The 14,194-nt window shown below is 30.6% G+C and overlaps 1 protein-coding gene across 1 annotated transcript; it reads left to right on the top strand.

Annotated features, from left to right (window-relative positions):
* Positions 1-2,514: 2,514 nt before the first annotated feature.
* On the top strand, positions 2,515-8,802 carry LOC107951916 (uncharacterized). Its single transcript, XM_041084194.1, has 6 exons — positions 2,515-2,646; positions 5,725-5,873; positions 5,986-6,043; positions 7,293-7,334; positions 8,255-8,334; positions 8,459-8,802. The coding sequence occupies exons 1-6, from the start codon at positions 2,515-2,517 to the stop codon at positions 8,508-8,510; spliced, it is 513 nt and encodes a 170-aa protein (XP_040940128.1). The 3' UTR covers positions 8,511-8,802.
* The last annotated feature ends 5,392 nt before the right edge of the window (positions 8,803-14,194 follow it).

Below are 14,194 nucleotides of genomic sequence, written 5' to 3' on the forward strand. Positions count from 1 at the left end.
GCCATATCCGGAGGTGTCACAAAGAATGTATGGTCGGAGGTGTCACAAAGAATGGGTTTGAAAACGAAGTTAATACGATAAACCATTTCAGTTTTTCAATTCCTATTTGCTTGTATCCAATGTCAAAACATTATCTAATTAATTAATTTGCCTCTAAACATGATTTACAGTGGAAGCTTACGAAAAACGTTGTATTTAAAGAAAGTAGTTCGTATTTTTGAAAAAACTTTTGTTTTAGTAAAAACCATAGTTTTTAGATATTAGTCACAAATTAAGTACTAAAATAGAAATCCAAATCTAAAAGAAAATTAGCCAAAAAGTCTGGAGAGTCCAATTATTACAAAAATCCAAAAATAATCCTTAAAATAAAAACCATAAACCTAATTAGTTTACGAGCTCGAGGTCACCGAGAGGCTCCATCGCACCAATCTGCCTAATTCTGTAGATTACCTAAACAGAACGGGCAAACGAATGTGAGTTTTCGTAAACTCAATGTGCAACCCAATAGAATTAAGCATGCAAACATACAGATACAAAGTCAAGCTCATACCCTTTTTACATACAGTAAACAAAATTAGATATACAGAGTCTTACCCCTAGCCTCTACACACCAACTCTGACCATCCCATCACACCATGTGAGGTTAAAAACACCCACCCATCCCTACACACCATATCATGCCATTACGACACATGTCAAATAATGTTTAACCAAGCTGCCAGAATATAGGCGACGATTGTCGTACAAAATACTTCCTCCTCATATACAAATCCCACCATACAATCATATACAGAAACAGATACAAAATAACATACTAGACATGCTCAACATGCTTATGTGTATATATCAGAATAATCAGACATTCATAGCATTATCATGGTCAAAACAAAACATCAGACTATCAGATCTACAGTTTTAGGGTTTGGTTAACCCTTACCAACCTTACAGTAGGCCCACAGTCTATCGGAAAGATCCATGCGACCTTAAGAAAATTTTTTGAAATATGGGGCCACATGCCCGTGTGGTCCACACACCTAAATTGGCCTTACCCATGTGGCCTATATGGCCTAGCCCAAAAACCCACACGCCCGTTTGGCCCACACATCGAACTTGGCCTAGCCCATGTGGCTCACACAGTCGCACTTCGACCATCACACGACCGTGTCTTGTGCACGACCATGCCTTCATTGAACACACAGCTATATCTCACACACGACCAACCACACTGGTGACCACACGCGCGTGTGGCGTCGACAGAATAGTTTTTTAGCTTTTTTTTAAACTCGTTTTTCTGTGTTTCGGGTACACACCTGTTTTAGTTTTGTTTCAAAATCACTCCCGAGACCACCAACACCTAAAATAGAATATCCAACCTCGTTAGCAACCAAATATCGAGCCTAACACGATTTTTCGAAATACATAAAACAAACTTACCACAACCAAGAACGAACAAAATCTTGAACCAAGTCGATGAAGCGCGATTTCCTTCCTCACAACCTTCTCCTAAATGTAGAATTCACCACTTAGTCCATAACCTAACATTACTAATCCCAAACCAAAAAGTTAAAGGCTAAAAGGTCACTTACTAGTCAAACAAAGGATCAAGCATGCAGTAGCGATGAATAACCAAGAAAACCCTACAGAGATTAGAGGAAAACCACGAAAAATTGAAGGAGGAAAAATAAAGGAGAGGAAAAGGGAAGAAGAACGTTAGAATTCCATAAAGAGGAAAGAGAGAAAAAAAACAAAATAAAACAATTTAGATATAATCTAACTTCCCACTAACCCCATAATCCCAACTTCTTTAGAATCCCAATACTACTGAAACACTACTACAAAACCGAGCAAAAATAATACCCACGCTCATGCATGGATTTGAAGACATGACCTCCAACATATTAACTCCCTTACCACTTGAACCAGTAAATTTATTCTGATAAGGATTCATAGATAATTTTACATAAGCCCACTCCATAAGGGTAAGGCTTAGATTAGAAAAATAACAAAATTTGGCAAAGAAGATACTTGAACCCAAGACCTCCCAAACACACCTAGAACACTTAACCACTAAAACAATTACACATTTGTGTCAGATATTGACAGAATCAAAAAAAATTATTCAAGGCATTACAAGACATGTATGATATGTACTCAATTTACTGGTAACAGTAGTCATGTTAATCATGCAATCGAAAACACAATGGTATGAGTAACAGTAACAATATATGAATAAACCAATGACAATAAACATGTACCAATTACATATCATGCATATACCGTAACAATTTAGTTAATCAGATCATGGATTCCAACATTATTCATATTATCAAGGACTCAATTGAATGAGATAAAACACTAAAAATAGTTCGGGGACAATTTAGGGACTAAACAGAACATTTCACAAAACTCTGGGTAAAACTATAATTAGAGGTCACACGATCGTGTGAGAGGTTGTAGGCCATGTAGAAAGGTTACACAGTCGTGTGGCCAGACTGTGTAATAGACTGTGGCCGTATGGCAATTGCAAAATTAACCTACAAGAAGGACATAGCTGTGTGGAAAGTTCTTGGCTATGTGAGATTTGAAGTAGCCTATGGTTTGCAAGGCACATGTGTTGGAAAAATCCGGTTTGAAAATGGTTTTCTTGTATAACAGAAAATTAAAATTTTGAAAATCGACCCAACTTGTGATATTTATAGCAATAAACCTTAACCGAATACGCACATATGTTTTTTGATAAGCGGATCCTTAATGTTTTCTGGCTTTCAACCAAATGATCTTCTCCGTTATTTTTGTACCACGAATTGCTTCATGTGTGGGCTTAAACCAATTGAACCAAAACACAAAAATAGAAAAAGTTTTCTTTTGAGGTGAAAACGAAAATTCTCTCTTCTTTAATAGAAACCGATAAAATTGTTATTTTGAAAAATATGTTTATAAGTTGAGAATAAATTCTCCCTGTTTTTCAGCAGAATAACAATCTCTTAAAGTTGTGTAAATAGCTCTATTGGTGTCATTTATTTATAGAAAGAGAATGTTGAACCCTTGTAGATGTTTATTTTAAATAGAAAAATAACATTCTACTTAGAGTAGAAGTGGGGTGGACGACTCACCAATGTATTTCTACTAGCTTTGTCACCCTTTCATGTTATATGAGGGGATTTGGGCCTCTTTCACATCGGGTCCAATTATGAGTACTTCTTAGGCCTTTTTGACCCAGTCCCTTGTAATCTGATCTAACTTGATTCAACTTTTCTATTTCCCAAAATGAACTTTAATATCTACATACTAAATAATTTTCTCACCCTAATTTTACCCTAGTAATATTTTGATGATTTTACCCCTGGTAAATTTCGAAAAAATACGTTCAATATGTCACAACTCAACATGTTCACTATGACTGAATTATTTATTTTCATTTTCGGGCTTCAAAACAATCCAAAAACATATACTCATTCTTCCATCATTTTTTAAGTAATTCTAGATAGGATTGCAAGTTTTCATTTTTATTTCCATTTCTGGAAACCTACATCCATTTCTAAATTATTCCATTTCCCAATTTCGGAGAAATCCATAATCATTCCTGAATTTTTTCCATTTCTCTTTTTCTATTCATTTCATTCATTTCTATTCAAACATGTAATTCATTTCTGGTTTCAATGAGCTAGAGGAGGGCCTGATTAGATATATGTAGTTAAGGCTCAAATGATTTATAATTAAGTTCCGACTTTTCACCTATTAATTATAAACTCATTTAATCACAAAGTCATTCCACTATAGTATCATGACTGAGCTCTCCTCAACGACATACCATTACGAAAGCAACTACTCAGTGCTCGTCCAATAACCTTCTCATTAGTGTGTTACCCTCATAGGATACCTTTGATCTTTTTGAAATAATATTAGTTCACTACAGGAAAATAGAGCTTTAGCGGCGTTTTACAAAAAACGCCGCTAAAAACTGAGCAACAGCGGCATTTTTTACTAAAACGCCGCTAAAAACTGAGCATTAGCGGCGCTTTTGGTAAAACGCCGCTAAAGACTGAGCATTAGCGGCGCTTTTGGTAAAACGCCGCTAAAGACCAGGGCATTAGCGGCGCTTTTGGTAAAACGCCGCTAAAGACCAAAGCATTAGCGGCGCTTTTGGTAAAACGCCACTAAAAAACCAGAGCATTAGCGGCGCTTTTAGTAAAACGCCGCTAAAAGTTATATAACCCCTAAACCCCAAAAAAATCATAAACACTAATTTATAACCCCTAAAATAATAATTATTAAAATTTATGGTTATACAATATATTAAATATTTTCTTATATAATCGTAAAAGATATAGTATTGAATTTAAAATATTGAATTAATTATCATTATAGTTTAAGGTTTATGGTTTAAGATATATGGTTTAGGGTTTAAATAGGTTTATGAGTTAACTATGGTTTAAGATATACGGTTTAGGGTTTAAGGTTTAGGAGTTAGCTAGTATTTGAAGGTTTATGATGAATTATGGGTTTAGGGATTATGATTTAGGGTTTAAATTAAGGTTAGGGTTGAAGTTTACAATGGGAGAATTATTAACTTCTTAAGAGATAATTTCCTTTCTAGATTCTTACCTGGGATGCTATTAAGAAAGGGTGATTTTGATTGTGGCAAGCTTAAATATTAATCAGCATTTGTTGAACTATGTATAATTTCCAAGTTTATATAACATAGAAATATCTTACAGAGTGGACATTATAACTAGAGTGTTCCAATAGAGAAATTGTTTTATTAAAGTTATGTAACTTTGTATAAATAATAGAGTGTATTTTATCTGTTTTTTTTGTTTAAATATATTTAGATTAAATAGAATGTCTCAAATAAAATATGTTAAAAAGGCGATATAGTTATTTGTGTTTGCAATATATAAATATAAAATGATGCTATATCAGTAATTATATTAATAATGTTAATATTAATTTTAAAATATTGAATTAATTATCATTATAGTTTAGGGTTTATAGTTTAGGGTGTATGGTTTAGGATTTAATTTTTAGTGTTTAGGGATAAATATAGGGATCAGGGTGCAATTGTATATATGAATTTTAATTTGATCTAGTTCTTGTAAATTATTAACACAATTATTGATATAACACTATTTTATATTTATATTGCATACATAAATATTTATATTTATTCCATATAAAAATATATTGATGTATTTATTTTTTAAAATGTCTATGATTAAATCAAAAATAAAAACTTAAAAATTTAATATTTAAAATTTAAAATTTTAGTCCATATTTCAGTTAAAAAACTTAATATTCAAAATGAAAAAAATTCAAAAAAATGATAATCTCAACATAAAAATTTTGAAAGAAAAAAATAGAAAAAAATATGTTAAAAATGAAAAAAAGTTAAATTAAAAAATAATAAAATTCATGAATTATCGGCGTTTTTTTAGAAAACGCCGCAAAAGGCCACTATTTTTTTATAAAAAAACGCAAAACACCATGACTCCCAAAAGTTATTTTTTGGTTACCCGCTCGTTAACCAAATCCCCCAAATTTCTTTTTCCTTTCTACTCTCAAAATTTGCCCCCAAATTTCCTTTTTCCTTTTCATTTCACTGCACTAAATTCACCCACCATAGCTACTCCTTTTCTTCTTCTTTTTCTTTCTTAGTATTATTTCTTTTCTCTTTTTATTTCTTTTGGCCTACTGTGTAATGTATTTACCGGTAACTTTTTATAGGCGGATGTAGAGACGGAGGTTGCGGCGGCCGGTGTGCCCAAGAAGAGAACATTCAAGAAGTTTAGCTTCCGAGGTGTCGATTTGGATGCTCTCCTTGATATGTCCACTGATGAGCTTGTCAAGCTCTTCCATGCTCGAGCTCGCAGAAGGTAATAACACAATATTCATTTTTTGCTAACATTTTCCCACTCATTTTTAAATAAAAAAAATATGAAATGGGTTTTATTTTTTTATTGTTTCTTTTTTGTTATGTGATTGTAGGTTCCAGAGGGGTTTGAAGAGAAAGCCCATGGCTCTAATTAAGAAGCTTCGCAAGGCGGTAAGTTAATCTTTACTTTTTGCTCTTTTAATTCTTGCTTTTTAATCGATTATATCTATGGGATTTATGTTTAGATCTAAGGTTGATAGGTTCATGTTGAGTTACTGAAGTTTTCATTTTATTTTTGTATATAGTTGTAGCCTTTTCTCATTAATGTTTAAGCTAAAAGAAACATAGCATTAAAGTATTCTTTTATTGGCCTCATGAATCAAAATTTTATACTATTATTTATATATGAAGTGATTTTCATTGGAAATGTATTTTATTGTAGATCTTACTAGTCGAAGTTGATCTTTCCTTTCTTAGAAGAATGTTTTTGTAAATTGTTTTACTTTTTTGTCTCATAACGTATCTCATTAACTTAATGATTATGTTAAAAATTATGCACCTTTAGTTTACTCGTATAACTGTTCATAGGTGCGGTGTGCTTTGTAGAAAAGGTGAAAATTTTGATGTAGAAGACAAGCTTCGAGCTTTTATGTTGATTTCAGTATGCTTTGGGCTTGCTATTTCTGAAATAGTAGTAGGATTAAGAGTAAGTGAACTAAATTAGTCATATTCTAGAGGTTGAGGTCCTGCATAACTGAGAAATGGTTGAATGAACATAAGCATCAAATAAAGAAATTTGGATTCTTTATATCCATCCTTTAGCTTATCTCCTTTGCGTAACATTGAAACTTGGTAGCGGTCTAGGATTCTTTATATCTTTCTTACATTTGGCAGATTAGTACGCATAACACCTGGCGTAGGTAGATTTGTTGCTAGGAGTTACAGTCCAAGGTGAGAAAAATATAAGTCATAGCTTCCTGTTTCTTTTGATTATGTATCAGTTCTTTAATAGACAATGGCTGGTTCAATTGGAGGTTATTTTTTGTCTAAGCCTAAGATATTGTTTGATATTTGTGAAGTTGGAATTTAAGAGTTGAGACATAAGGAAGAGTAAAATAAGTAGGTTGTATGTCAGCCTATCATGTTTAGTTTTACATCAGTATCATATATTGAAAAACCACCTACCCTATTTTTTTCGGGACTATTATCATCAATGTTATTGTAGATGCAGTGACTGGTTCCAATGTTCATAGAGGGCTTCTTGCATAGTCTAGGAGCAAAGCCACTTGTGTTACCAAGCGCATTTTCTGTCTGATCTTTCTCTTCATCATGGCCATGCTTCTCATTGTTGTCTGAATTATATCTTGTGTTGTTCAGCATCATAGAGTCATACTAACCCCATCCTTAACTTGTGTTTCAGTCTTTCCACTGCGGGCATGGAAAGGCTTATCTCTTTGATAAGGTGTAAGTATTTCATTGCTATGCACTCTTTTTTTTTTCTCCATGGAGTGTTCTCTAAAAATAGTCTTAACTATTTTAAAACCATGCTCATGATTTCACTTTCTATGCATTTCATTGTGTTTGGAAGAAACAAAGAAGTGTTTGGAATAAATAAATAAATGTTGTCAGCATGTTAGCACCACAGTTCAATGGTTATATACTTAAAAAGAAGATTCATAATAATTAGTTAATTTACATCATCAAGTGGATTATTGTTTTTAAGTTTTTTATTACAATAACTATTAATGTCTTGGTGTTATCTAAACCATTAAGGTTGCTCTCAAAGAATCTTCTTACATTCACACTTTGAATTTTTATGATATTTATCTTCAAAAGTTGGCAAATTACATCATTTGCTATTTTTAATTAATGCAAGTTTCAAAATTCGAATGAGTTTTGAGCCATTTTTCGAGTTTGGTTACTTTTTTTTAATTTCTAATCTAAATTGATTCCAAATTAAATTTGGATGGTTAATTATGTATTATTTGTACTGCAATTTATAGTTGTAATATATATATTTTTTAATTTGAAAAACATTTTGTCCTGATTAATAGTCAGAATTTGTCTCCTCAAATAATAGCACCGTATATCATTTTAAATTAGTTTTCATTCTTGCAGATTTTAAAATGGAGTAACCTATAACATTTTGTCCTGAGTAACTATGGTGGATATGTTTATTGGTTTTTTTTTTCTGGTGGATATGTTTATTGGTTTTTTTTTTCTTTGCTAAACTAAGTCATGAAGGTTCTTCTTGGATAGCAATTTATTGAGGGGGTGGAATATTTTTCTTAAACTAACAAAATGGGTGCAAAGTAGTATTTAAGCATTTCAGGTCAAGTGTATGTTTAGAACTGTTATTTATATTTAACATCATTGTTTCAGGTCAAGTGTGTAGAAGTTTTCAAAGGGTTCTATGAAACAAAAACAAAACACAGAAAGCTTACATGGATATACTCACAGCGGTATCGTTTTGTATTTTTGCATTCTCATAATTTAACTGTATATTGTTTTTCTGGATATCGTTTTAATGATTACTTTTGTGTGGCAATAGCTCTTTTATGTTTTGACTGGTGACAAATGGAACAGGAAAAACCAACTACACTTTGCGGTCCAAGAACAATTTGCAGGAGGCACATAATGACTAGCTCCTACCTCTACGAATGCTTGTGGGAGGCATTGCAGCAGCGAATAAGGATGATAACATGCAGTTGACACCGTATGTGCTATGAATCCGAATTCAGGTGTGATTTTTAGATATTTTATGTGCAAAAAAGTATTAGAGTGTCTTATGTTTGTATGTTTGTGTTAAGCAGATTATAGATAGAACCTGCAATAGGATCAACTAATTAGTTGATCAAAAGCTACGCCCTATTTTGTAATCGTCTACTTGCATATTTGCATATACTTAATAATTATCTCGTGTCAACTAATTATTCTAATTTTTTATTTAATTGTTTTGTTTCAACATTTTATTTTTATTTGAGTTGAAAGAAGAAAATTTATTATTAATTATTTTTATTTTGCATATACTTTTGGATTTTAATTGTGTTATTAATTTATTATTTTAAATTCTAAATTTAAATTCATTAATTTTTGTATTTAGTTTTAAAGTTAAAATTTTAATGGAAAATTTAATTTGATAATGAATTTTAAATTTTTTATATTTTTCATGACTTTTATAATATTTTGTAATATATTTTTTTTGAATTTCATGACTTTTAACGGCGCTTTTCTCACGGCGTTTTTGAGAAAAGCGCTGCTAAAGGTCGTGATCTTTAGCGGCGTTTGTGGAAAAGCGCCGCTAAAGGTCGTGATCTTTAGCGGCGTTTGTAGAAACAACGTCGTTAAAGGTCGTGATCTTTAGCGGCGTTTGTGGAAAAAGCGCCGCTAAAGGTCGTGAACTTTAGCGGCGTTTGTGGAAAAGCGCCGCTAAAGGTCTTGATCTTTAGCGGTGTTTGTGGAAAAAGTGCCGCTAAAGGTCATGATCTTTAGCGGCGTTTTTTCAAATAAACGCCACAAACTTTAGTGGCGCCATCTATAGCGGCCTTTTTTGTGGTGCTTGTAAAAGCGCCGCTAAAGACCTTAAAAAATGCCGCTAAAAGTCAATTTTGCTGCAGTGGTTATCCCAATATGATCATATTCTATCTCATGGTAACCATTACATCTTCCTTAATGAAAAGTCAATCACTATCAAATAATGGTCAAGTCATCCATCACAAAGATAACCCATGGTCATGTTTACTTTTCATCAACAATGTAATACCAATGAGAGGATATCATTTTCTCATGTTTTGGGCTATGAATTCCACTGTTGTGAATTACGCTACATAATAAAGAAATCATACACCCAATGCTCCAGTTTTTGGTTTCTTATCTATTTGAACTCAGGCTTTTACTTACATCAAAGTGTACAAGTGATGCATACATATTCCGTCATCCACTCAGGATTTAGGTATGTCACACTATGAACGTCACAAGTAAATAAATCCATAAACAAATTCAGGATCTTTTCTGGTTGGGTCATGTTCGATGTACTGACAATCCAGTTAGTCACATCTATATCTCTATCTTATGGGAGCCATCCGTTCTGATGCCTAAGACAAGGTATCTCCCCAATTGGACTTGATAGACGACATATTAGTCTTTAACTCAGTTTGCTCATTTTTTATTAGACTAAGGATATATTTAGGTTATTCTACTAATACAACTTGATTTTCCTTCTTCGAATCGATCATTGCATAATGCTCCAATATCTTGTTTATGTATGTAGCCTAAGACAGTGCTATCACTTTTTTCTTTCGTCTTCTCATACCCTTGTGGAGAAACAGAAACATGATTAGTTTCTCCCAAATCAATGACCCAGTAGTCTATTGAATCTTCCACTAAACAAGCTTCTATTATTAAGAGTCCCGTACATTTTTTTTTGGTAGTTAGGTATTTCTTCCACTCTTTATAGTTTGCCTTATAGTGCAATTTCTTGCTGCAGAAGAAGCATTTAGAATTAGATAAGTTATATCTTCTATACTATTAATAAATTTCCTGACTGAGTTAGTATCACGAATTAACCGAGGACCAACTTGGTTAGGAAATTACAAAAATGATCTTTGTAATTATATTATTCGATGGTACTTTAGACATATATTTGTGTTTTAAATACATGGTTTCCATAAAGAAATGTGTAATAGAGTTTCTAATTCATTGTTGCTCTACATTACTCAACATTTCTACACTGTAATATTTTTACTAATAATTTAAATTTAATATTATATAGTATATTGGTTTATGTATTAACATAATTTAGTTATGTCTATAAGATATATATATATATAAAGTAGATATGATATTCTTCTGTACATGATTTTGGTATATATATTTTGTATTAAAATTAGATATAATTCTTAACTTCATTCACTATTTTACTAAGTTAATCTCTTTATTTTAATTTTTTAAAATTCGACTCTCATGCTTTATGAAAACTAATAAGTTAATCTAATTGAACATTATTGAATCTTACTGTTAAATTTTTTTACCTAAGAATTAACAATTCAACAATTTGTAATGAATTAACAAAAACTAGTATTTCAAGAACTTAGATGAAAAAAACTAGGAAAAATCAGTAGTTAAAGTTTATGAATTTACCAACAACTAAACTAGCTTCTCAATTATCTTATAATGCAATGGCTGAATTCTAATAAAATAAAGTAAAAAAAGACTAATTTATGAAATTTAGTAAAATAAAAAGTTGAAATTCATAATTAAACAAAAAACTTTTTGAAACATAGGTAACCTAAAAAAAGTTATGATTAAATTCATATCTAAGACGATAAAAATTTTAATTTTAATTTGTTTTGGAAATTAACAATCTTACAAAGCATTAGCAAATAAATAGAATCAACTTATACAAAGAATCAAATAAACATAATTAACAAAGTATGAGTAAGATCTTATGTACAAATTGTATTAATTAAAGGTTCATATTTATGTTTGAAATTTAGAATTAAGAGAGTGTTGTTGTTTTCATCTTTTTTATTGGTGATCATATATATAACATAATGATCATGTTAGTACACATTGAATTGTGAAAACTAGATTGGTAGTCAAATTGATCAAACCACCCAGTTTGAAAAAATAAAATTTTCCAAAAATTCTTGAAAATTCAAAAAGAAAATTAGAAAAATTTCAGAAATAAATAAAAACAAATAAAAATATTAGAAATATAAGCATTCATTTTATAAATTATAACAACAAATTAAATATTTAAACTAGCTTTAACCCATTTATGTTGTTTTTGACTGGTTCAGTCTAATTTTAACAATTAAACCGATTTTACTAATTTTAGTATCGGATGAATTAGTTGGGCCACTGATTCCTAGTTGAATCATCAGTTTGGTTTAATTCTAGCAACTATAAGCTAGCGATCATATACATACATATATATTAGCTTATTTGAAAAATTAAATTTGACATATTAAAAAAAAAAAGAAACTCAAAAGAGAGAGGGAGAGAGCTGCTCATATTTGACCTAAGCTCATTTTCGGCCTATCCATATCATTTTTTAATTCTTTTTAAAATTTTATATTGTTTTTAATTTAATATTTTCCTTTTATTACATTTTAAATGTAAATAAATTAACATATATTTTAATATTTACATTATAATATTAATATTTAATTTAATTTATATAAATTACACACTATATAAATATATATGATAAAGTAGAAAATCGGTTGAGTTCGGGCCTTTAATGTTAGAGCCCAAGCCTAATTCATTTTAAACAAGTCTAATTTTTTGTCCAAACTCATTTTTCAAGCCTTATACTTTTTGTAATGACCTGATAGTCACAGGAATTGGAAAGTGTATTTTCGGGTCTCCGTTTTCATAAAATTGATTCATAAATATTTATTAAAAATATTTACGAAGTTAGTTGTGTAGTTAATTAAGTTTTGGCTAGTTGAATTAGCTTGAATTAAGGGTAATTAGGTGTAAGGATTAAATTGAATAAAGGGTAAAATTTTAATTATAGATTAAAGAAAAAGTGAAGGATTAAATAAGTAATTAATCTTTATATAACAAGTGTATGGTAAAATATAAATCCATGTGTGTAAATAATATACATATATTTAATAATAATAAACTTACTTATTATTTAAGTAAATATATTAATATTATTATATTATATTATATTATATTATATTATATTATATTATAAAGTAAATAAAAGAAATGAAACAAAAGAAAAAGAAAGAACAAACAGAATAGAAAACGAAATAGGGGAGAAAAGGGAGAAAAGAAAAAGAGAAAGAAAAGAAGGAGAAAATTAGGGTTTTAAGGTTCAAAGCTTAATTGGTAAGTTAATTTAGTCCATTTTCTTGTAATTTTTAAGTTTTTAGAATCCTAATATCAAATACTACTTAATCTATGTTGAAATTTTGGGAAATATTGAATTTTTAGATGATGTTCATGTTTAATAATTTGAGTATTTGGGACTAAATTGATAAAATTTTAAGTTAGAAATGAAAGAGGGATTGAATTGTAAAATAAAGTATAAGTTTTGAGTTATAAGGACTAAATTAAGAAAATTTTGAAATTTAGGGATTTAAGTGAAATTAGAGAGTTGAATTTAGTTTAAAGTGGAAATTGAATGAAAATATGGAATTAGTTTTAGAGAAATAAAGTTAGTCTCAGTTTAGGGACTAAATTGAAAATTAGGAAAAAATTGAATAAAAATTGAGATATTCAATGTGAAATTTGTGTTGTATTGATGATTTTTAATTGTTTAATTTTCATAGCTAACGTTGTGCCGGAAACCTCAGCTAAGAAGGGAAAAGAAAAAGTCAACGACGAGAGTAGCTTAGAAATTACGGTTTGTAATTCTATAATCCGAATTTAATTATTAAAATTATCGTAATTTGATTTCTTGTATATGGTAAGTATAGAAGGTGAGAATTATTGTGTTTTGTAATTGAAATGGATTGATTTGGTGTGTTATGAAATTGATATGAATGTGTGATTATTGTGGAAATTGAACATTAGATATTGTTATACTTGAAAAGTGAATTGAAACCCTATTGACTATGGTGGGCTGAGTCAGATATAGTTGGCATGCCATAGGATTTGAAGAGTTTAGGGATACTTCGACTTCAAGTTGATGAGACACTGGGTGTCAATTTATTACTTCGGATAAATTCGATGAGGTATTGGGTACCAGCTTACTTCAGCATGGCGGATGAGACATTGGGTGTCAATCTATTACTTCGATTTATTTGTTGAGGCACTAGGTGCCAAACTGGTGTGTTTTTGGTTGGATCTGTGTATCCGTCCGAGTCCGAGTCATGTCAATAGGGGTAAATGAATAAAACTGTGTTATGATTGAAATTGAATGGTGAATTGGATTATGGTTAAAGTCCCATAAATTGTGTTCAATTGTGAAAAGCTATCTGGGATAGCAAATGAAGAAAATTGAATGAGTGATAAATGATTATCTATGAATTGATTAATTGAATGTTGATAGATATTGTATGATTTTAATGTACATGTTATACTACTTAGTTAGAGTATTCGGATTATAGAAATACCACTGAGTTTATACTCAGCGTACGATTTGTTTTTTGTGCGCAGTTTAGGTTAAAGTCAGACTGACGATTCAGCATCCATCAGAGATCTCAAACTCAAACGTGGCGAAGTATGTTTCTTTTTGGTAATGGCATGTACCTAGGATGTCTTAAGTTGTCATTTTGGGAAAATGAATGTAAATGATGTTATAAGATGATATTGGTTACTTATATAAATGAATATATGTGTTATTTTGAGGTTTAGTATGGA

This window comes from Gossypium hirsutum, chromosome A02, assembly GCF_007990345.1.
Source record: "Gossypium hirsutum isolate 1008001.06 chromosome A02, Gossypium_hirsutum_v2.1, whole genome shotgun sequence".
Taxonomy (NCBI): domain Eukaryota; kingdom Viridiplantae; phylum Streptophyta; class Magnoliopsida; order Malvales; family Malvaceae; genus Gossypium; species Gossypium hirsutum.

Excerpts from the sequence above, each read along its gene's own strand:
- LOC107951916 (XM_041084194.1), top strand. The coding sequence starts at position 2,515 with ATGGCAATTGCAAAATTAACCTACAAGAAGGACATAGCTGTGTGGAAA. Across the intron at positions 2,647-5,724 it reads GGTTTGAAAATGGTTTTCTT|GCGGATGTAGAGACGGAGGT; the intron begins GTATAACAGAAA and ends AACTTTTTATAG. Across the intron at positions 8,335-8,458 it reads ACATGGATATACTCACAGCG|GAAAAACCAACTACACTTTG; the intron begins GTATCGTTTTGT and ends CAAATGGAACAG.